Below are 25346 nucleotides of genomic sequence, written 5' to 3' on the forward strand. Positions count from 1 at the left end.
TAGATTCAAGTTAAAAGGTTTTTACATGAGTTTCTGTCACAAACGTCATTGTTATACATTTAAAGTTTTAACATAGGTTGATTTTAGGAAATCTTTTTTAATTTTTAATACACAATTTGAATTCTTCCATCAACGTCTTTCAAAACGGTACCCTGCCGTCGCAGTGTGCTTCGCAACATTACGTAGTCGACACCTAAGTCTTCGATGTTTTCCCTATTGTTAGCTAACATCTGTAAAAAAACAAATTATTAATAGGTCACGTACAAGGGCATAAGTGGAACCAGAACTGACTGAAGAACCGGAATTTAAAGACATATGGAGCTATCCCTATGACAGTTCCATGTGTCCCATTTGTAGCGCCAATGTGACATGCGAGTCTCTCTGATTGACTAATATACCTACTGAGTTACCTTGGCCAACGAATTAGTTTGGCCATCCAAAGGGGCAACGATGCCAGCATCATAGGAACTGTGGGTGTGAGAACACGCTGAGGTGGTTTCGAAGACGTTTTATGGTTACGAAAGGTTATATTTATAAAACGATTGGTTTCCATTCCCACGGCTGGAAAATGTTTGTGTGACAAACATGTTTGTCAATGGCGATGTGTGTATCGTTGTAGTATATTTAATTGGACATTGTATCGAAACACTCACGTCTTTGTCGGTAACTAACGACCAAAGACCCAGACCAAAGAAAATTCCGAAATTATATATCTACAAATTGCCCCTGCTGGAGATTGAATCCGGAACCTCCCACTTAAAACCTCAGCGCTTGATTGGAAAAAAAAGCAAAGTGACACTATCCTATGTAATAGAAGTCAGTGCGTTACTGGTAACACTGGTAACAGTAATACAAACACGATTTTTTCTTACATGTCATATTATTTAATCTTTCAGTTACTTTTTAGTGTTATAGTTTTGAAAATATTAAAAAATCATAAAATCATGAACATCTATTTTTATTTTATTACTACATGTTTGTTATTCTTCTTTTTTTAAAACATACTTGATATAAATTGATGCGAGTTAGAAAAATACAGAATAAATAAAAGTCTTAAACGTGACAAAAAATAATTTAAAATGATTACCGTAAATCCTCCGCCTCCCTCGCCGATATAGTCCTGAGAAATAACGCGGTACGTCGCCTCGATATCGAGAGGCTCGTAACGCGGCACGTCGCAATCTGTGCAGCGAACTCTCACGGAGTTAACGCGCGACCCCAACTGAGCCGTTGCGTTATATACCACGCGCAACCCTGTGATAAGTGGGCAGAGTAACAGATAGTTCTTAAAAATATATTATTATCGAATAGAAAAACATCGATATGTCGGTAAAATTTTCCTAAAACATGTACAGGTACACGTATTTTATGAAACTTTGACGTTTTATTCCTACTAACGCATTAAATTTCAGTCAGAGGAAAAATTATATCATAGTTGATACGTTTTCAATATTTATAGCGTTATACCGATGTATCACAGTAATAAATATAGTTATAAATGCGGCCAATTTATCTGTGGACCAAATGTAAACAAACAAATAACAGGAAGTTTGCCTGGTGAAGGGTTAAACAACATTTTAGCCTTCTATAAAAGTTTAAATAAATTTTCATTTTAATCTTCTGTAGAAATTAAAAAAACCAAATATGCTGTATCCCCATTGAATTCTAACCTAACCTAAAGAAATCTAAAATTGTAAAGACCTGTGCCGTTAACGTTAATATTTTTTATGCAGCAGAAAGATCTATTCAAGATCTTGTATTAATTAACAATAGAGAATGGCAATAAAGGATTATTATTATTAGATATTATTATTTTTCTTATGCTCGAGATGAGTTCTCGTCATGGTTGACTCACCCCCGATTTGTACCATTCGACCGCTGTTGAAGTTCTGGGAGCTGCTCTGGCTTACTCCCACAGAGAACTCCAGAGCCTCAAGCAAATACGAGCCCTTTAAATCGTACGCTTGCACTTTGTTCTCAAATGGTAGCGCCATAAGGACCCCTTCGGTTGTTATTGCTGTATGTAAAACGAGTTATTACCAATAAGTTTATATAAAACACTATTAATAAGAATGCGTATAGGGTATTAAGCAGAGTGGTTTAAGACTTCGATCCCCTGCCAGTAACTTTTCGAAGTTATGCGCACAATTAAATTGCTTGCTTTACTAACGGTAAAGGGAACCATGAGCAAATATGCATGTCTAAGAGTTTTCCATAATATTGGAGCTTGTATTAGGTGTGTAAAGACTTGGTGAGCGGGGTGGACTACGGCATAAATCCTTCTAATTTGAAGAAGATTGTATGTGTAATTAAATTGCTGTATAAGAAGCATCCTATATCGAATTTAAGCTGCGCAGTGCGGGCTGAGTGTCAATTCTTAAGTCTTTTCAGGTAGCAAAAAAGAAATTCTAACACCGGCAGGCACTTTACTTGATCTGGCGCTTTCAAACTTCTAAATGCAGAAATTAATGATGTATTTTTTATCACTGGTGTAGTTCTCTACATGTATCTTCAATTATTTTGAATCAAAATAGTGCTGACGATGTTTTACGATAAAAAAATCATGGTGGGAGAGTCAACTCGGCCGCCCGACAGAAGGGCTAGCACAGGCAGGAGACAAACATTATATCCCCCGATTATATCCCCTGTCAGGAGATATAATCGGGGTAACCTGTTAACCTGTCAACCTGCTAAAGTAAACATGGAATAGGAGAAGTTTACCCCCGTTTTATTACACATATATTAATTGGATATTATTTCTACTTGTGAGTCAATGCTCTGAGAGTTGATAAAACTGTGGGAGAAGATGAATTTATATCCTTTCCCCCTAGAGCTCATTGCCTCCTGCCAATGCTAGCCCTGCAGGACAACGATTTGGTGGGATGCGGAGGAGGGCAGCAGTGGAAATATAAAGGCTTCTTAAATTCTTAGAGCATTAGTGAAACTAATCATTGCATAAACACAAATTCATTTCAAGTCACCCAAGTCGTTATAATAATATAATTACCTCCCGAACTGATGTGCGCACGAATGCCGCCAATGTTGATCAAACACACATGGGCGTATCCCCACGATGAGCCAGTCGCACGGGGAATCACCTGGTATAAAAGTGTAACTATCGTAACAAAATATGTTGTCTATTTTTTGACTTGTCTTATTATGTAAAGAATCTTTACATAACTTATTAGTGCTTTAAAATATATAAAAAAAAATTATAAAGACATACGAGTTGTTTTTATTATTTTAACAGACTTGTTTTTTTTTAGATTTTTAAAACACACCACGCCCAACCACTAAACATTATAGAGACATTTAGAAAAAATAGAGAGACAGTCATTTTAAACATTTTTTTTTTTTTTTATATTTATAGACGAGCGCTTGACTGCAATCACACCTGATGGTAAGCGATGATGCAGCCTAAGGTGGAGCGCGCTTGCCTAGAAGATGCCTATTCACTCTTGATTTGGACAAGAATTATAATTTTCACCGTTGAAGCAAGTGATGTTTTAATTGCTTGAAACGCACATAACTTTTGATAGGTTAGAGGTGCGTAGTGGGATGCAAACTCGGCCACCGGAAAGTAATTAAATAATAAATAAATATATGACGACAATAGCCATCTAGCCCCAAAGTAAGCGTAGCTTGTGTTATGGGTACTAAGATGACCGATGAATGATTTTATGAATAATATACATAAATACTTAGAATATAAATGTAAACACCCAGGCACTGAAAATCATTCATGCATCATCATCACACAAACATTTTCCAGTAGTGGGCATCGAACCCACGGCCTTGGGCTCAGAAAGCAGGGTCGCTGCAAACTGCGCCAATCGAAAGTGAAGCCGAGGTCTTCAACCGCTGGGCTAAAATAGCTCACTGCAAATACACTTGGTACGTAGGTACCAAGATAATTAAAAGTCTAAATAAATGAATCAGTATATACTTACTTCTTCAATGAAGTTGTCGCATATCCAGCTGCCAATGTTGCACTCTCCGCGTCGGCAGTCGTTGCGGTTTAACTCCGTAAGCGATACGCTGAGCACTTCTTTGCCGATCGCGTAAACCTCCTCCCTCCAGGGCTCCAGAAGGCTTGATATTCGCGGATCTATGGACATAATCACCGCAAGGGGTATTACTGGGCCGATTGAATTAAGAACATACAGAATCCTCATTCAGCCATTGTTATTGCATATATGATATAACAATGGCTGAATGAGGTTTCTGTGCACTGTGTCCAAAAACGGTGAATGGAATATTTGTAACGGATTAAAGTTCAAACACTGAAAATAAGAATGCACGTATGCCACTTACCGGTCGTTGCATGATTCTCCTATCTGGGGTACCCCGCTCCTGCTCCATAGGTCTAATCAGCGGTTTCAAGTATAGATGCTGGCAGCGATAGTCGAAGATAGCGGATGATAGAAAAGTTGAAGTCCCGAATCAACAAGTTGTACGTTAGCGAGAATCGTCCGAAAGCGAATGACGTTGATAGGTAGGTGGCGCTAGCGAACGTTTGGAATCGTGACATTTACATTCCTTTTCAGTGTTAGATAGTAAGATAGAAAATAAGAAATTAATATAAATTAAAATGAAAACAAAGTATTTATGCTTGCACTTTAGAATCATTTGATATACGGAACAAACGGTAAAAACGCCCCGCGCACGTCTCACTTTTCTTCCGCGGAATGTTGGTAGGTCACATTTTTTTCCCATTTTATAATTTCATGGAATTAATAACTGTCAACTGCTTTATGGTATGAAGTGACTAACCATTTGTTCGAGAAACCAATCTAAAGTGGTTTTTGATGCTTCAATATTTGTCGTGTACACGGTTTCTGTATGTTCTTAGTTCTGTGACTGGGCCATAGCAACGCAATTATTATTTAGTTGATTGGTTGCTTACGCAGGGCATGAACGAAGGGCAAATAAGCAAACGCACATTCACATTTATAATATAAGTGAGGTTCTTTAACTAGTGCATGCATGCTTTGTACTGATCAGCTGATTACAATAATTGCCGCCTAAAATCCACTAACAACCGAGCTAGTTACATATGAAAGTTCAGCATATGGGGAAAAAATATATTATTTAATTTATATAGATTTATTATTAATTATATAGATTTTATGCCCACCTTTTGTTATCGAAGAGCCAAGGTAAATCGGTTGTCCTTCCCAGGACACAATCTTGCCTGCATCATCAAAGTATAGCTTGATGTCACCCAAATAGCGAGTGTAGGATCCAGCTTGCACGACTAGTATCTAGGTGAATGGCAAAAGCAATTGTATGTTATTAACAAAGCACATAAACCTTCGACGACCTCCCCGGCGCAGCGGTTAGCGCTGTGATATAAGTTGTAGGACTCAGGTTCGATTCCAGTTCGGCAATTTGGGAATATATAATTTCAGAATTTCCTCTGGTCTGGTCCGAACCCACCACCACTAGGGGTACCTTTTATAAGTACCACTAGGTATGACAGTTATATAGTATACATTGATTTGGGGTAGGGGTAGGGCTTATAAGAACCACCATCATATCGGAACAACAAAGCGATTTAGCGCTTTGTCGGAACAGACATACTTGACGTTTCAAAAGTCCTGAGTGCTTAGGCCTACTTGTAATAAATTAATTTTGAATTTCACCGTTTTCGGTAGGGTGTTAACTAGCCACGACCAGACCAGAGAAAATTGAGAAATCTGAGAATAAAATTGAGAATGTTGGCGAAATAAGATTAGCTTTTTCTTTACGTACTTTATGGCCACCAGCTTGTGTGACGACAGTCGGGTACGGACCGGCTGGCCGCGATCCGTCCGGCGCCGCTCCGTTATATAGGAACGTATGGGAATGAGCACCCACTATAAGATCCACTTCAGGTGGCATAAGCGCTGCTAATCTCCTTTAAAGAAACAGAATCATTATCACCAGCCTAGCCAAGCCAGCCGGCCAAGAGACATTTTTCTCCCCGGGGAAACACATAATGTTATATTATCTTCTCTCCGAAGTCCGAGCATTTGCGTACAGGAGGAAATAATATACGCGTGATAATAAACGGGGGTAAACTTCTCCTAAGTATTCCCTGTTGCCTTGCTTTAGATTGCTTTAGATTCAGGTTACTTTTATCCCTTGTCAGTGGTCAGCCTTGCAGCCTTGCAGCCTTGCACAGCCTTTCAGACCACCGGACCCAGGTCTCATAGGAGAGATGGTTTGGGAGCATAAAGCCACAGCGCTGCTTCAATGCGAGTTAGTTAACGATTATGATACCTAATTGGGACCGATAGAACATAGGAACCTGTCAAAAAATTCAAAATTCATTTATTTCAAGTAGGCCTAATATAAGCACTTTTGAAACGTCAAGTCATTCTGTTTGTAGTGACTCTACCACCGATTCGGAAGGCAGATTCTACTGAGAAGGAGCCGGCAAGAAACTCAGCACTTGCTCTTTTCCAACATCAACAATTTACATTTTACATTTTAACATTCATTTTTCTATCTTGTGAGAGATGAAAGCGGAGCCGGGTGCTTCATAGTAACCTCGCTGTGCTAAATGTGTTTTTACATAAACTTTAAACTCATGGTAGGTCCAAAATTACCTTAGGAATCATAATATAAAAGCGTATACTCAATCCCACAAGTGACTTCTGTACCTTTCGCAGACGATATTCAGATGTCACTAATTTATGACCATTTACCATTACTATACCTTGTCTATTTTTTCTCAGTTTTCTTTCTATGCAAACAATGTTTTAATTACCTACTTTAACCTAGTTAAAAGTAGGTATTCTTTAAAAATAGAAATGAACTACAAGTTAACTCAGTTCTCCAGAAAAAAATACTTCGCAGTAAGTTACTGCATTTATTGCGCAGTTAAGATTTCAATGACAAGAGAATCGAAGCTTAGGTAAATTATTACGGATCCTCTTTTATACTATAGTACCTACGCTATAAAAGAGGTCAGCGTTCTACACCCAACAAAAGATTTATTGAGTTATTTGAAGACGCGTGAAAAATACCGTTATTTACATGTCAGTAGTGTATCCAACGTGGGAGAGAACGATAATAATGTCCACGTTTTGTTGTGTAAGAATGGATGCTTCTCGTCGCACCGCTTCTAACTCATCCTCCATTATTACTTTTCCTATTGGTGCTGTGAACTGAAAACATGAAAGTTGAAGTTCATAAATATTTATCGCTACGTTTATCAGTAGAACGTGCGTGCAATGACGACGAGGGTTTGCTTAATTACATCGAGGATAGCATGTAATAGTTGGATGATAGTTAGTATGAGATGGACACAGTTTCTTTGAAAAAGAAGATTATAGCGAAATTAATAGTAATCATCGTAATGATACGATTGAATCTCAAGTAGGTACCTCCTTGTCTACTCAATTAGTCTATTCCGAAAATTAGAGTTAAGAGAGTCTGTTCCACTTAAGAAGCTAACTATCTACCAAAACATAGCCGATGTCGTCTAAGACGAGTCCCACATCGAGTAACATATAGTAGATACCTACCTACTACAAATTATGACGAGTCGTCAATAGATATTTGGAGTGTCACAACCCGTCAAACTTTACAGGCTTCGTCTATTCTCCAAGGAAAGGCCACCTCTATGTTTCTCTATAATGGAAGAGCGGAGTCTTCTGACACAGGTATAGTAATACCTACTACTCTTAAAAGAAGACTTAGATACCACTTTGATTCTTACCGATAACAATTTTTTTAAGGGATATCCTTGATTAACGTATACAGGTATTTAGGTAACTTTGAATTAGCATAGCTCATAATCATGACTTCAAAATGACGGCTTTCTTTGCCATCATAATTTTGTAAACTATAGACAGCAAACTACATAATAAATTTAAGGAATAAACAAACCCCAGTTAATAATATTCCAATGATGCCAATCTTGCGTCCCTTTCGCTCCACCACAACATGATTTTTCACGTACGGAGTCAATTCTGGTTCAAAAGTTGTGTTAACATTGGCGCCCAGCATAGGGCAATTTAAACCTTCCAAGTATGGAAGGAGACCGTCGATGCCATTGTCGAACTCGTGGTTGCCGAGGACCTACAAGAAGGTTGAAGTAAAAATTAGTTTGTACTTACCTACTAGGTAACATTCTTGATCTTTTCCGACATTTTATTCGTTAAGTCTTTTCCTAAGCTAACGATTTATTGATTATCAAAATAATGTCGCTAATAGCTACTAAACACTCCATTCAGAGATAAGATAAAATAATTATCATTCTTTCCGCCTCGCCGGCTGCAGGGTCGCCGCGGCGCGCGGCGCCATGAGCCAATACCTAGGTATTAGGTTTTACATGCATGCATAAATCTGTCCTCGGTGGATACCAAGCTTTAGAAACATATTTACTTATACTAGTATACTATTTAACTATAGATAATAAGTAATACCTACTAAGAAGCAACAAATACTGTTTTACTATACCTACCTAAAAATCAAAATCAATAACTATGATAAAGCTATCGTAGTTACGGATTTATTAAAAAAGTAGGTACCTAGTTTTGCTTCCCCAGTTTTATCTAAGATAAATACCGTAAGTATCAAGTCATTAGGGTCAGTTTTCATAAAGTTAGAAATGAGTCCTCTCAGCCGCCGAGATAAGACCGCCTTTGAACACTAAAATATTTATTGTTATGCTTCTTTTATTATTTGTGTATGCAATAAAGATTTCACAAACAAACTAGTACTTAGTTCATTTTTTAACTGCAATGTTTTACCGGCGGTATGTAGATAATATCTGTTAGGCGATAGTAATAGGCCAATCTTGATTTATAATACTTTAATCACCAGAAATAATTATCAGGCATAGTAACGAACCAACATGTCAAGAATCACGCTGTCTAGCGTGATTTTTGAAATTTATCCCAAATTAAGAAGGTATTATGCTGTATTCCATCACGCTGTTGAAGAGCGGACTATTAGAATTTAGGCTTTGAAAACCCTATGGTGAAATCTCATGCATGCAGGTTTCCGCACAATGTATTCTTACACCGAATACTACATTGAATTAAATTGAAATGGAGGCCGAAGCCCTGACCGCTAGGCTTTTGGTTTCTATGATTTTTAAATAAACGGTTGTACCTACCCCAATATCTGAACAAAATTGACGTTTAAAACTATTCTGACTCTAGTGTTATCCTTATTTTGGGTAGGTATACAGTGTGAGATTAGTATACAACAAAATCGCCGTTATTAATTGGTACATTTTATGTTTTTAGATAAAAATAAATTAAAGACAGACAGCATAGTTGCTTCTTCGTTGAAGAATTTCGATCCAAGAGTCAAGCCTATTTTCTTGTACAGAAATCTCTAAACAAAACTAAGTACCTACATTGGTATGTTTAAAAAATAGACAGCACTACTGTTAGGGCAAATTGTACCAAATCTCTTGACTAAAACGAAATCAACTTTAGATACGAGTTTTGGTTCAACAGAATCGGAACTAGTAGCTGAACCAAAACTAAACTAATACTTACATGAGCGTCATGCATTGGCAGCAAGTTCATAAAATGTAATGTTACGTTCCAGCGTAAGAAGTTATACCACATGGTTCCTTGAAAGGTGTCTCCGCCATTCAATAGTAGGGAGTCGGGCTTAGCCTGCAATGTCTGACGTATGGCTGTATAGAGGCGCTCGTATCCACCAATACATTCTCCTTCCACGGGATTGCAAGGGCTGCCGTTTAAAGCTATTTCGTCGAAGCTTCAAAATTATTAAATTATTATTTAAAATGATCTTCAGTTTTTTCATTTAATACGTTTGGTTTATGGTTTATGGAAATGACTTGGTATCTACATAACATAAATTAAGCTTTGCGTTTTTAAAACCAAGTTATAGTTAAATACTTACTGTGCATGAAAATCGTTATAGTGGATTATATTTAATTCAAAAAAACCATTACTATTGCTTTCAGCAAAAACTGCGTACACAGAAAAAAGGAACACAAAAATCTTGTTCATATTTTTGCTAAAATAAGAGTAACTATCTCATCAAGATATCCGAGTGGACTTAGCTTTTTTCTGGCACCAATTCGTATCTTAATCAAACGAGTACCTATCTAATCAATAATAAATCTAAAGCTAAATTTGCCTATATTATATTATATGTACATTAAAATTCAGCTTCCTTATGTTTGTTTGCAAAACTCAAAACAAATTTGTGCAAACATAATATGTTGGTATTGATTGACTGAGTGTCATAACCTTATTTTTTGGGTTTGGCTTCATTTGAACAGCTCAACGCTTGCTTTTAGGCGATCCTCGGAATAAGGCTCAGCCAGGAAGGGTTTGAACCCTAGGGCTCGAAGAAGCTCGAAGAAGAAGGGCTCGTCGGCCTGAGGGCGCCTCGGGCGACTATTGGAGTGTCGAAGTTTCGGAGGGTGATTATTCCGCACGCTTCCGAGGCCCTGGTGTGAGCCCCATTCCGGATGACGTTTCCGGAAGTCGGGGACCTCTTCTTCGCCGGCAGAGACGCTGTGCAGAGGTCGATTGTGTGTCATGTTAGGGAAGACTTTTCCTGCATCTGCAAAAGGAGCTCTACGTACGTATCTTACTTACCTTTGTTTTGGAAACCGAAAGCGGAAAGTTATCGAAAAAATAAAAAGAAAGAAATTCGACTTTTATGATTGTTTTATCTGTTTGTGAGATTCTAACGTGTAAACAACTGAACTTATCTTTATTTTGACATCTGCCTGTAGCTTGGATTCTGCAAACAGACATACTAACATGTACAGACAAAAATACTAAATCTCACGTAAAATTAAAAATAGTAGTATGTACGCGAAGTCGCGTACTACCGCCAGTAGTTATTATAAAGTATTGAAATAAAATCATAAGTTACTCTGAAGGTTACAATATGCGAATATCTTTGGGTCGTATCTAGAGATAATTGATAAATTAGGCCTCTCGTTTTAAACAGTTACACTTTATAATTTATCGAGTTCTTTGAGCGACAGTTACAATTGACAACTATTAATTGACAATTAAAGATTTTAAACTATGATTTTCGGTTTGGTTAATCAACATTTCTTAAATACAGTTGAACGGGTAAGTACATACGATAATATTTTTGGATTTGTCGTTATTTCGACCCAGTTGCATGGATCGTGGTCACGGTGGGACTGTGTCGAACAGTTCGTGAAATACCGACAACAAGAACACGAAAGCAGGTAGACAGATTCTGTCCGTGACATCCAACTTGACATCTCGTACCTACGCATATACTTATATATTACACATATATTATTTGGATATTATTTCCACTTTTGCGCCAGTGCTCTGAGAGCCATGCTGCACGCCTAACATGGGCAGGGTAAAATTTTCTCCCCGGGGAAAGAATAAAACTGTCTCCCACGGCTTCATCAACTTTCCGAGCATTGGCGCACAAGTGAAAATAATATCCATATATATGTGAGTTAATAAACGGGGGTAAACTTCTCCTATTCCCTGTTCACGTGCTCTAGCAGGTGGACACATTATTTATATCCCTTGCATTAAATATATCCCCTATATAATCGGGGTATATAATTTTTGTCTCCTGCCTGTTCTAGCCCTGCTGCACGGCTAGCATGGGTAGAAGACAATAATATACGAGAAAAGCATATAAATTTATGTCCCACAGCTTTATCAACTCTCAGAGTACTGGCGCAAAGTGGAAATAATATCCAAATAATATACATATATATGTATTAATAAAGGGGGCAGTGGCGTGCATAGAGGGTATGCACAGGGTATGCAGATGATATAAAATAATAAAATGAAGAAAGTCTCCAGAACGAGTTATATATACTTAAGGGAAGGCTTTTTATAGTTCTTACAATGCCTATCCTTAAGTCTTTCATAACTCGTACTCGAGATTTTCTTCATTTTATATCATCTGCATACCCCGTACATACCCTCTATGCACGCCACTGAAAGGGGGGTAAACTTCTCCTATTTCTTGTTCCCGTGCTCTAGCAGGTGAACACGTTAATTATATCCCTTGCAAGGGGATATAATCGGGGGATATAGTTTTTCTCTCCTTCCTGTGCTGTGGAAAGTGGAAAACCATCGCCTATAAACAGAGCAATACTCCGTATGGCATGCACGGTGCCCCCTGTGTCTATCAACCTGAGGCGTAGATATTAAGCCTGTAGACCGAAACCCACGCCTTTCAGACCGGAACACAGCATTGCAACAATGCTGCTTAGCGGCAGAAATAAACATGGTGTTAGTACCTCCCCCCGCCCCCGGGCTTTGTCACAAAAAGCTACTACTACTACGGGTTTTTGTTGTTTGGGTTAATTTATTAAATAGGTATTTCGTAACAAATGGCAAGGTTATCTTACAGACAATTTTATAAAAAAATTCTTGCCCACAAAACCTAAATAAATATACTACGACAATGCACACATCGCCATCTAGCCTCAAAGTAACCGTAGCTTGTGTTATGGGTACTTAGATAGATTAAAATAATAATACTTATAATGTAAAGATAAACACCCAGACACTGAAAAACAATCATGTTCATCACACAAACATTTTCCAGTTGTGGGAATCGAACCCACGGCCTAGGACTCAGAAAGCAGGGTAGCTGCCCACTGCGCTAGTCGGCCGTCAAAACCTGAAGATGTTATTCATATTAAAACCCATGTCTGTATGAACTTCTAATGCCGGTTTACAAGACAATGCTCAATTAAGTAACGCCTTATCTAGGCATACATCAACTGATCACCAATAGACAATAGTAAGGTATCACCTAAGTGTTGGTGAAACTTTTTTTTTTCTATACATCGCCTTAATCATTAGGCATTCGATTTAGTAATGCGTATTTTTAGTGAATACGGGCATTAGTGTTGGTTTAACAACTAAGGATAATATCGAAGGATATAACATGCAAATAAAAATCGTGTTAACAATTTTAAAACATTTATTTTGTGAATCCTACGCATAGACAATACAACTACCTGATTAGTTATTAATTTATTGGTGTTTGCGTTTTTATTACGAATTATATAAGTAAATGCATTTATTTTATATCATATTAAGGTTTTTTTTTAGGATTAGGTCGCAGAAACAATATAAGATTGTAATCTCTGTGGCGACGCTATAAGCAAAGATGAAAATGAATTACAATACACATACACTAATATCAGGATCCTTTGTTCATGAACGTGCAAATGCGCTGACGCGGTCAGAAGCGAAAATTGCACGGCTGTAATTACGAGGAATAGTCTCATAGCTTACTTTCACATTGATATTTCAAATTCATCTTAAAACAATGTATTACAGAGAGGGAGATGGAGTGAGAGACAGCAAATACAATTTATATGAAAAGGACTGCAGATAATTTATGTTTTCAATTTAGATGGGCATTGAATAAATTACCAACTTAATTTTCTTGAATGTTAGATTAATCTACGGTTGTCGTTTGTTCCCAATGAAACTTAGAAGTGCTTCACATACCATATCATCTCGACACCAATTCTTTTTTTTTTATTCCACTACAAGTTAGCCCTTGACTGCAATCTCGCCTGGTGGTAAGTGATGCCCACCCGTCGAACACTTCTAACTAAAGATCGTAGATAACGGGTTGCCAACTACTTAGTTGACCGAGAGATCGTACTCCGCACCAACCATACTGGTTGACGACCTGAGTTGACGACTCTTTGACAGTAAATAGTTATTTGCAGTTGATCCGGTCTTGAAATGGTGTTGAGTCGATAAATGAGCGAACGCCTATAATCTCTAGGGTCTTATTAATAAACATTACATAACGTTGGAATAGTTATGCAGTGTTTAATCGTACTTCATTTGTCAGGGTCTTGCAAATGTGATCAAAACATTGCATTATTATATAAACGTTATGCCACGTTTATTAACAAGGCTATGCAATGCCCTCTCGGAAACATTTGTTTGGTAACGTCCTGTTTTGTATTACAAGTACTACTACGGATTATTTTAAAAAGTGCTTTTTTTTGCTAATTTTCGTTATGACTTTATTATTGATATAACAAATACATATCGAAATGTTTATTATAAATAATTTACATCACTAAAAGGCACTTAGAAGCAACACTAATCTCGACTTTTGTATGTTAAAATATTTATAGATTATTTTATTAATTATATTATATTAATATTAAGTTGACTTCAACATGTTCAATATTTGAAAATAAATTAGAACCCTGATTCTTATATGGTATCTTAAGTTCTCACGAAATGCATAATAAGATGTTAACTTTGACGTCACAATCAGTAAATAGTGTCTTACAATTATAATATGAGAATAAGGGCCCTAATCCTGGAAGTCAATACATATAAAAATGTAAGTCTAGTACGTAAATAAATTTTCCTGTTTAAAAATCCAATAAACTGTAATGAAAAAAAAACATACATTGTAAAAAAACTTCACTTTTTGATATAACTTAACAATATTTAACATCAACAAATAAGATGATCCAACAAACATAATATCACAATATCAAATTTAAGTTAAATTTTATTAAGGCTACTACACACCGAATACAAGCCAACAGCTTTCCTTAAATCTTAGCCTCTAATATCATTAGATATATCTATCCAAAAAAATACGTTATTTTAAATCAAGTGCATTATTTGGAAAACATTAGATATAGCTTCGGATATCACTAACGAGCCGTAACTTGCGGTTACACTAGTCACATCGAGGCTAGAGCTATGGCAAACCATATTTATTCGTTACTGGAGTATCTAGTTTACTGGCTGACTTACCCGGCTAAGTTTGTTGTGGGCTCTTCTTAGACCAGGGCGCGTTTGGAACCCTCATAGCTTTAGATTTAAGTTGGCGAACGAAGTTATCACCATCCCGTTACAATTATGTAAACAAATATGTATGAACGCTTCATAAGTGCCTGTGATAGGCCTACATAAATAAAGAAATTTTGAATTTTGAATTTGACTCGAAATCGTTACCTATTCGTTACCGGCATAGATATTTTGTTACTCGTATCTGCGCACTTACTTTGTGTATAGGATATAACGTATTGATTATACTTTTAGGAAATAAAAAACGATGTTAAATTTAGAACAATGAAAATGTTCATTATCATCATTTCAACTGATGGAAGTTTACTTGCAGGTCGACCTTCATTAAGGACTTCTACACTTGGGCCTGTCGATTCACTTTATATTGTCTGTCCGTCTTGTATGGCCGTTTTTGTTCATGAGTCACTGTAGTTAATCCATGTAGGATAAAAAATAAATGAGACACTTGCAAGAAATTGGGACCTACAATCGAACAATGTAGAAAGGTAAGTTCGGCCGTGAAATGTCCAGTTACAATATCTTTATTTGATAATTCGTTATAAGCGCAGAGTAAGGCCAATACCAACATAGGGTTGAGGGGTTCGCAGACATTAACCAACAATAATATCCTATGGTGTTATAATTTTGACGTTGACAATAGTTAATGTATTCACTTAAACCGCGTGACTATACCTGCAACGGTCACAGCTCGCATATGATAAACGGGCTTAACATAATATTATCTATCCAAAAAATACGTTATGTTAAAAAAAAGTGCATTATTTGCAAAACATTTCTAGAAATTACACTAACTCCTAACGTGAAATGTTAAATTTTCTAAAATTTCTAGGTGTAATAGAAAGTACATATAATTAAAGTTATTTCCGGATTACTTGAACCACTTTGAAATCAGTATGAAATAAAATTACTGTAGATGTTATATTATAATCTCATTAGATAAGATAACAAAAGGCTTGTTATTTGATTATTATAAAAACAAGGTGCGCGAGTTAAATATAGATATTTCTACAGTATATTCTTAGGAAAACAAATGAATGCAACGCAAACTTTTAGTTTTGTATGGAAAATGTCAAACGCCTTATAAAGGCAGATTGGGACCAACGTCCAGCACGGCATGAGATTTATAAAGGATGAATATGCAATAATTAAAAAAAATCGAAAATACTTGTTGTGGATTTTTCGGCGATTGATGAATTTTCGACGCAAATATGCCGTATAAATAAGACTAATGTATTAAGCTAAAATAATAGTTGTTTCAACTGCACCGACTTAAGTTTTGTTTTCGCTGTGATCTACGCCGATTTTTATCACGTTCATTGTCAATCACTCGACGTTGCATAATGAGGTTTCTACATCTACGTTGTTCAAGTCTTGGGCCTTACTATAATGGAAAATTAATTTCTTAAGGGACTCTGGGAAAAGGATTTGGCTATTGTAGCCACTTGACTAAGTTTTTCAAAATAACGTAATGACATTGCATTATATACCATCAAAAAAGTCACACGTTTGGTTTAACAATGAACGAATGAAATCATAGTGCAGCAATAATTAATATAATTATATATTTCTTAGCTGTTAAGTCAGTATAGCTAGAAATAGGACAATTTAAAACAAACACACATTGAAAAGAACTTTAAAGTATTACAACGTAAACGTTTTTCTTCACTACAACTAAAGATGAAATGCTAAACCGTTAGACATGCTTACTTTTCCTTTTGCCAGATGCAATGCGGTGGAAGTTCTTTAAGAATAGGGCGTGCGTGGATTCACGTTGATCATCTCCGTTGTGCTGAAAAGATAGGGTTAGCGTTACAGGCATATAAATCTTAATAAGAAAATACTAGAAATGTTGTGTACGCGTCACCCAGTCGCCGAAGACGAGACTCAGAGTACTCAAATTTAAAATATACACAAATTTGTAACAGTTAGCGTCTTCAATGTTATTTTTAAACTACATTGGCTTAAATTGCTCTAAAAAAATATTAGGTATTTGCTCCAGCGCAGAGTATTTCCACTCAGAACTTTTAGTGATACTACCGCTGGGAGCTGACGTTGCGCATTTGGCGAATATATTGGCTAAAGGACAATTCTGGTGCCCTTCTATTAAGATATCTATCGTTACAGGATATCCATATAAAGCTTGCACAACGCGACATGTGCCGCAAGCGTTAACGCTCAGAATGAAGCCAACTTTTCAGCATTTCAAACGAAAAAGTTGGCTATAGTTCACGTAATTTTAATTCGAGGAATATTCCCATAAAGCTAAGGTTACACACTGCGACATGTGACGAGAAGATAGGCACAATTTACGTGTATTAAAGTCGAGGAATATTCACATGAAGCTGGTTGTACATTGGGCATGTGCCGCAAGAGCAACACGCCGAGAATATTTAACCAACTTTTCACCTTTAAGAAGGAAAAGATGGCCACAATTTACGTATATTAAAGTCGAGGAATATCCACATAAAGCTGTTTGGAAAATTGCGACACGTGCCGCAAGAGCAACATGCTCAGTACGTAGTACATTTAACCAAATTTTCAGTTTTTTAAGAAGAAAAAGTGATGTTTTTTAAGTCACGGAATACAAAAGGCTGGTTGCACATTGTGGCATATGCCGCAAGAGCGACACACACAGAAAGTTCAGCCAATATTTCAATCTTAAGATGGAACTACGTCCTCTTTAAACGTATTTTAACATAAAAAATGCCGAACCTAAATGTTCGCTAAATGTAATTAAAAATTATTTTCTTTTAAATCAACCTTTAACTTAGGCATTGTTTGCACGAATAATATATACGCTATATACATTTAGATATAATTCTAGATATTTCATGTTTTCAAATAAGCAATGTTTAACATTGGCTGTGATATTCATCAATAGTAAACATTACCTAATGGGAATTACTACAATATCAAGAGCTACAAATAAATAAACAAAAAAAGTCTACTTTTCAAACTCTACTAAAAACTTTTAAAATATTGTCTCTAAAATTAAATTTTATTATATTTATTTTTAAAAATATGTTTTTTCTTATCAGTAATTATTATACTTAACAAAAGCAATCAATCAAACAAAATTAGGTGTGTTAACATAATAGAGGATAAAGTTTAATTCCCTATAAATCATTGACGAAAAGTAAACTGCTTTTTACCCTTAATGCAGCAACTAAAGACCTTACTTACGAAGTCACAGCAATATGTTTGGTATTGGGGATAAGTTCAGGAATGGGGACAGGTTCCACGAGGCCGGAGTTGGGAACAGGAGGGGGGTATCTAAAATGTGACAAACAGTATGAGGACGGTAAAAAAAAAACTCACTGTAAGTTAGTAAGTTTCTACAACATTCAATTTGTAAGTACAAATAAATATAAATATTATTTATTAGCTCTTGCCTGCGTTCATTGTCCGCGTTTAACTCAAAGTCAAATATTTCTTTATTTAAATAGGCACATAGATGGCACTTTTGATGCGTTGATTTTATACAAAATGTGAAAATATCAGTGAGTAGTGATGGCGATAACTACATTCGTTAATTTAAAACTAAAGCTACGAGGGTTCCAAACGCGCCCTGGTCAAAGAAGAAGCCCACAATAAACTTAGCCGGGTGTTCTTTTTGTTATAACCATCTCACATTGTCATTTGAAAATATTTAAGAGAGTCACTACAAGACTGACTTGACGTTTCAAAGGACGTTCAAAAATAACACAGGCTATTGCCTATGTTATTTAACGTCCTATCAACTAACTCTATGCCGAAAAACAAATTAATTGGCTGCTTAAGGGCATTAAACAAACAAACACATTTTTGTCCCACAAAACAAAAAAGTAGATAGATAGATAAACACTTTATAGCAAACTAAAAAAAAACAACATAAAAGACAAATTAATAAATTTAAACAAATATTGGTACGCAAAGCCGGTCTTATTGCTAAAACAATCTCTTGCAGACAACACTTGGGAAAAGAATAAAGGTAATAGAGGATAGCTGCGCAATATATAAATATGAATACATACTAAATAAATATATATATAATACAACGTGTAAATATTTCATAAGGAATCACCCTGTAAATATTAAATCAAAAGAAGCATATATATTTTTCCATAAAAACTAATTCAAAACATTCTAAGTGTTTATATGACAACCCTATGAAAGATAAAAGACCGACACGTGCATAGTGCCTACGCTACGCGACGCGTACCCAAAGCGACACCTGATTTTAATTATGCATGTGATGATTTCTCTCAGTGAAAACTATGACAATTGTTAACACAAAAACTAATAGCTTATCGGTTTCACAGATAAGTCTCAGAGTCATTATAAAAGTCAGAGTCATTTCGGTTTTCTTTTACACGTTGTATATACATATAACATAGTTAAGTATGTATAGTAATATAGTTTAACAAATCATGATTACCTCTTGGAGCACCTCACATGTATGACCAGTAGCACAATGCCCAGCAACAAGCAAAGCGTGCCCACTACCACATACGCGACGCCCAGGAACGGGTTCTTGCCCCCCAGCAGTGACGTGGTCGATATGACGAATGACTTCTTCCCGTCGAACTCTATCACCGGGTAATCTGTGGGAATATCAAATTTATTCATCGTATACGTAACATAAAGCTATATCTGTACGTATATATACGTTCATCAAAAGCCTATAACATTCTACTGAGTGATTATTCGATGTCCACTTGTATGCATCGAAACCGGTCCGCAGGTCGCGGGCTCCGCGAGGGTCGCTTGCAGAACTTTTTGAGTTTTTGAAGCGTACACAAACCAACATAACATTTTTATATATTATACAATATGAATAATAAAAATACATTAAATACGTATTAGCTGTATTTATCTGAGATATGTAATTTTATAAACGTATGTAATGTGTGTATACTGTATATGTAATACGTTTACAAAACAAATATTTTTCAGTCAAATTTAGTATTTATTATCATGGAGGCATTTAAAAGATAACTTTGAGTGCAGGCTGCCTTTGTATAACGTTTCGTTGTGGTTTTTTGCAATAAATATATTCTATCTATCTTTATTTGTCTGTAATATTATATTATATATTGACTTACTATATTCAACACGGAGCACGTAAGGCCCTTTCACAAGGCCAGGAATAAATCCAGGTTGCGAGTGGTCCACTCTTCGGTACAGTTTGCGGAACGTCGGCAAGGCCGCAGTACGCATCCATACAATCAAGTCTTCATTCTAGAAAAAAACGAGTTTCCGGAAGCTTTAATGTTGCTCATCATATCTCTAAACAGTTATTGTATTAATATTTTCTGTAGATTTGTTCTATGCCATTGGTTACCTGGAACTCGCTATGTAGCGATAAGGCCGCCAAATTCAATTTTATTTTTGTTCAGTTCATATGATTAATAAATCTTACCTGAAAACCATTATTTTCCGTGTTATTTGGATCCAACTCCCAAACATGACGACGCCAGTTTATTGGCTTTGTGTAGTTTGCGAATGCTGAAAAGTTTATATATTATCCCTTTGTCTTAAACATAATTTTATATAACAAATACACTCTTACAACAGGTGAATACAAATGCAGACAACAATTAACAACAATTAAGTGCTGTAAGGTACCTTTAGAAAGATTTATTTTTATAGTAATAATTGACGGACTAAGCTGATGGCCCACCTGATGTTAAGTGGAAAACGATTGCCACAGGGCAACTTCCCAGGGAATACAAGCAGTGGCGTGCATAGAGGGTATGCGAAGTGTATGCAGATGATAAAAAATGAAGAAAGTGTCCAGTAGGTACAAGTTATAAAAACTTAAGGGTAGGCTAATAACTCTTACAAAGCGTATCCTTAAGTTTTTTTTTAACTCGTACTGGACATTTTTTTCATTTTATATCATCTGCATACCCTGTGCAAACCCTCTATGCACGCCACTGAATACAAGAATCACATCTAACAACATAAAAACTTGTATCCATTAACCTGAGCCGTAGGTATCAAGCCTCATGGGCCAGTAGTAACACTGCCTGGTTACCACTCCCTTCAGACCAGAAATAGCCAAGGTGTAGTACTTCCCTAGTCAAGCTCTGTGAAGAGCTTTTCTAATATTATAACTAAATAAATTAATTAATATGCACACATACACACATCGCCATCAAGCCCCAAAGTAAGCTTGTGTTATGGGTACTAAGATGCCTGATGAATATTTTTCTAAATAATATACAAATATATAGGTGTTTATATGTGTATTCTAAGTATTTATGTATATTATTCATAAATATATTCATCAGTCATCTTAGTACCCATAACACAAGCTACGCTTACTTTGGGGCTAGATGTGTGTATTGTCGTAGTATATAGTATGTATATATAAATACGTATACTATGCATATAACACCCAGACACACAAAAATATTCATGTTCATCACACAATCATCACCAAAATGTACTCTCTTGCTATGTATTTATATCTTTGTAACTACTTTTTTTCTTTGGTGTACAATAAAAGTGTATTCATTCATTCATTCAATCATTTTCCAGTTGTGGGAATCGAACCCACGGCCTTGAACTCAGAAAGCAGGGTCGCTGCCCACTGCGCCGTAAAATTATGAATACCAACATACCCTATCTGCAGTAATCTAAGAAATGTTTTGCAACTAAGAATAGTTTTTGAGTAAACCACTGCCATAATTTTTACTGATAGAAATCAGATACAGCTCGAACGTCACTTGCAAAATTAGAAACATGTGACTCCTCTCACTTTATTAGGTAATCCTCGCATAGCGTAGGTACTATGCGCGTGTTGGTCTTTTGTTTTCTTGAACTAGAATTCGTTTGTATGGAAAAATAATGATTGATTCCTTATGAAATATACTTATGCATCCTTCACTAGTATTTCGTAATTCCATTAAACGTTGTATATACCTAAGCTAATGAAAACCTATTCAAGCAACCATAAATTAATATTTGCCAAAATAAATTTGAATGAAATACAATACGCATATAAGCATTTTGCTTGTCATAGGCATGTCTGATAACTGATTACGAAAGGGCGGATGACAGTAGCTGAACTATATACTGCTTCTACATATGTGTTAGAAGATACTTATAAAAGGTCTTACCAGTCTTTAGATCTCCAGGAGGATTTGCAAACTTGATTTGTTTGTCAGATGTCCAAGCAATACCGGTCCTTAGTACTGGCACATCCATATTCATTTCCTTTGACAACACTGACAGTGAATCTAAAGCAATAAAATACTAATTTAGCAAATTGTTAAATATTGACAGATGAGATCAGTATATGCAGCTAAACAGCTATTATACATTGTCAATTGGGAGCATCCTTTATAAAAGTATGTTGAACAGGCATCACAGGGGTTTTTTGTTGGTGATAGTAGGTGGCTAATATGTTAGAGGCATGGAAGTTATGTCAAAAACTCATAACTTATCAGTTTCTATTTGCCACCACACCGAAATATAAACGAAAGATAAATGCAAAGTTGGCAGCTTTGCCTTTGATGGTAGAAGCAGACCAAACAACAGAATACAGAAAGTATAAATTCTTTAATAATGAGGCATAAAACTCTTCCTAATAAAATCTCAGCGCTCATCACTGTTCAAGAAAAATATGATTGCAAGTATACATCTAAGAATAAAGAACCCATGCGGCAAGCTTTAGAGTAACATTTGTGACCAGCTATTAATATAAGTAAAGTAAAAACAGATTTTACCATTGAACAAAGAGTTGGCTATTGCACCACAAGGCGCTATAGCTACATTATTTTCATATGCAAATGGTTCACAGTCACTTGACGGTAAACCAGGTCGACCAAGAAGCTGGTTATCATCTCTGTAAAAAAAGATATAGGCATTATTCAAATAATATTAGATAGAAGCAGGCGTTACTTTGCGGAAATCCATAATATATTATGAAAATTAAGCTTAATTTGCTATACGCCGCAAACAGCAGGAGAATCTGTATGGTGTAATTTATAATTTCTTCAATCTGTATACTCCATACCAAACAGATTCTACGCACATTTCACTCCAAAACCGGAGTATCCTCAGAAGATATTGACTTTTTTTTTTAATTAGCCAAATGCTAATTTAATTAGCCTTTTATACCTTTCGTATAGCCTTTTTACACCTTTTTACCCCTACCCCCCTAACCTTCCTTATCTATCTAAGCCCCTCCCACCTCATTAGTGCCACGTGAAGTTAATAAGTTTATTTGTTCGTTTAGCAATTCAAACCTCCCATTCTTATGATTAATAATTTCTAACTGTTCTCTCAAATCAAGTCTCAACCCTTTGTCGCAAGTTTCTAATATTTTGTATGAATGGTTACGTTATGTCCACTTTCTAAAAGATGTTTTGCAAAATTAGTATGGGTATTCAGTATGGTTATGATTGAAGCCATATGCTCTTTGTAACGCGTTTCAAATGTACATCCAGTCTGACCTACATATGTGGCGTAGCATTCAGAACATTGTAGTTTATATACCCCTGATCTCTGTTTATTGTCGAATCTGTCTTTACTGTTACAAATAGTTCTCAGTTGGTTATTTGTTTTAAAAGCCACATGAACGCCATGTGATCTAAGTATCCTTGCTACACTCACGCTCAGATACAGATCCAAAGTAAGTCAGACTAGTTTGATACCTATTCAGTTTGTCCATTGGTACAGTGTATAAGATTCTTATTGCTAAGGATCTATTAAGCTTCATTTTCATAATAGCTTTGAATAATAACATACTATTCCGATTAACATACTATTAATTGGGATGTAGAAATCTTCTTTACCTGGATTTTACATATCTACGATGATTCTGATAATAATTGGCAAGCCCATAATAGAAGTACACATCCCCCTTAAAATCTTCAGTCAAGTTGAATTCTATCTGGCATGTGCAAGCTGACATATTGTTTTGCCTGATATAGTCAGCACACGTTATATTCTCATTTTCCTTCATACAATATGTGTAATCTATTACATGTTCCTTTACCTACAATATTAAGTGTATTAGTATTAAGTGCCACATATACTTCCTGGAGTCCATTAATGAAATATTTACACTTTGTGTCTGAGTCATCATTTAAAGTAAATTACAGAAATCAAAATCAATATTCATTACAAATATAGAAGAAATTGTAATTTAATAAAACAATAATTGGCTTGTTACTTATTAAATAATAATGAATAGAAGTAAACAAAATTATTATTTATAAAATTTACCTCATCAGAGAAGTATAGTAGGCCAATACCCACAGGAATAAATGCAATACCAATCACAAAAAAGGTCGGCAAAACTGTGCCTGCTGTAAGAATTGGCTGCCAGGCAGGCAATCGCTGTTGTTTGAAAGCAGACTCTATAAAAATAACAGAATCAATAATGTGAGGCCATGAAAGGTGTGTCTTTAATTAATTGAAAATTAGCTCACCTGCAGGGCGCCTAGACTTAACATTCTGATCAGAAGTATCGCTTGAAGTCGCCATTATAATGCATATATTCTTATGCAAATAAAACCTTTTCCAAATTACTTTGCAATCAATTATAAATTAATAAAAACCACAAACATTCATCACCATTTCACAGTTTGACATTTCAATTCTGGACTGACAAGTGACAGTAATGACAGATACACTTGGCTCAGATTTTTTTTTAATTTTTTTTTAACGGCTATGTATTCAAGTTTTTTAAGGCCTGCTCAGAAATTCGGTGTTCTTAGCCACAGAACTAGTATTTCTTACCTTAGAAACTAGCCTTTTTTTTAAAAATTATTTTACGGCTATGGATTCAAGTCTTTTAAGGCCCATAACATAAAAGCAATCTTAGCTCTGAAAATATATCGAAATTGTTGGTTCGATAAATTACGACATACATTTTTTTTGGCCCTTCCTGATCCCTCTGCGGTATTCTTGCCAAACTACCATACCTATATACCTTGCAATGTTTACCAATAAAGAGTTCCGTACCAAGATCGTGCAAACGTGAATAGCAGTGTCCTCTGCGCTACTACTGCGATCAATCAGTCTGCACACTGCCCAGCGCGGCGTGATGATTACTGGCAAACCCTCCTGCTGGGAGATTCCTTTAGTCCAGCAGTGGTTATAAGCTATTGATGATTGATGTTGTGTATTATTTTTGCCGCTTTAACATTAAATATTAAAATAAATGATGAGCCGGGTATCTTGAGGTACCTAGTACCTACCTACTATGAATGAATTTATTTGCATAATTACTGGGGTTTCCAAATGTTAAGGTATTGCACGTAAGAAGTAGGTACGTACCATGTTTAGAAACTTTCTACTAAATAAAATACAATACCTTTTAGGTATATTTCTAATTTTTTCTCAAACTTGTAACTATGCTATGTTTTCAGACTATTTAAATGGCATTCTTGAGTCGTATACCTACCTAACTACTTGCGAAACAACAAGTATGCATAACTAAAGTAGGTATACATATCGTGCTTATAAAGTCGATTGTCGTTTTTTGTAAAACTTAGAACGATTCTAAGAAAAAATAAGTCACAATACCTCATGAATATA

General features: G+C 35.8%; 1 protein-coding gene across 3 annotated transcripts; it reads right to left on the reverse strand.

Moving 5' to 3' along the window:
- Positions 1-89: 89 nt before the first annotated feature.
- Positions 90-24402, reverse strand: LOC120627849 (cell cycle control protein 50A-like). Of its 3 annotated transcripts, XM_039895942.1 has the most exons (19): positions 24236-24402; positions 24030-24163; positions 23597-23799; positions 22526-22644; positions 21917-22036; positions 20212-20297; positions 19895-20030; positions 19228-19393; positions 9877-9927; positions 9504-9729; positions 7879-8070; positions 7024-7154; positions 5755-5899; positions 5138-5264; positions 3951-4108; positions 3008-3098; positions 1856-2017; positions 1088-1254; positions 90-230 (listed from the first exon to the last, which is right to left on the reverse strand). In XM_039895942.1, exons 1-19 carry the CDS (start codon positions 24288-24290, stop codon positions 105-107), a joined length of 2595 nt encoding a protein of 864 aa, XP_039751876.1. In that variant the 5' UTR covers positions 24291-24402; the 3' UTR covers positions 90-104. The 3 variants fall into 3 exon arrangements, with proteins under 3 accessions (XP_039751876.1, XP_039751878.1, XP_039751877.1); XM_039895944.1 differs by lacking the exons at positions 90-230; positions 1088-1254; positions 1856-2017; ... (6 more) ...; positions 9504-9729; positions 9877-9927 and adding an exon at positions 12916-16599; XM_039895943.1 differs by lacking the exons at positions 90-230; positions 1088-1254; positions 1856-2017; ... (6 more) ...; positions 9504-9729; positions 9877-9927 and adding an exon at positions 17990-18083.
- Positions 24403-25346: the final 944 nt, after the last annotated feature.

This window comes from Pararge aegeria, chromosome 12 (assembly GCF_905163445.1).
Source record: "Pararge aegeria chromosome 12, ilParAegt1.1, whole genome shotgun sequence".
NCBI lineage: Eukaryota > Metazoa > Arthropoda > Insecta > Lepidoptera > Nymphalidae > Pararge > Pararge aegeria.

Bases quoted from the DNA above. Each gene is read 5' to 3' on its own strand.
- LOC120627849 (XM_039895942.1), bottom strand. From the start codon at position 24,290: ATGGCGACTTCAAGCGATACTTCTGATCAGAATGTTAAGTCTAGGCGC. The intron at 20,031-20,211 runs GTAAGATTTATT...GTTTTTTTCTAG, and splicing joins CGGAAAATAATGGTTTTCAG to AATGAAGACTTGATTGTATG. The intron at 9,928-19,227 runs GTAATCATGATT...TGAAAGCAATAG, and splicing joins CATGTGAGGTGCTCCAAGAG to TAATGGTTTTTTTGAATTAA.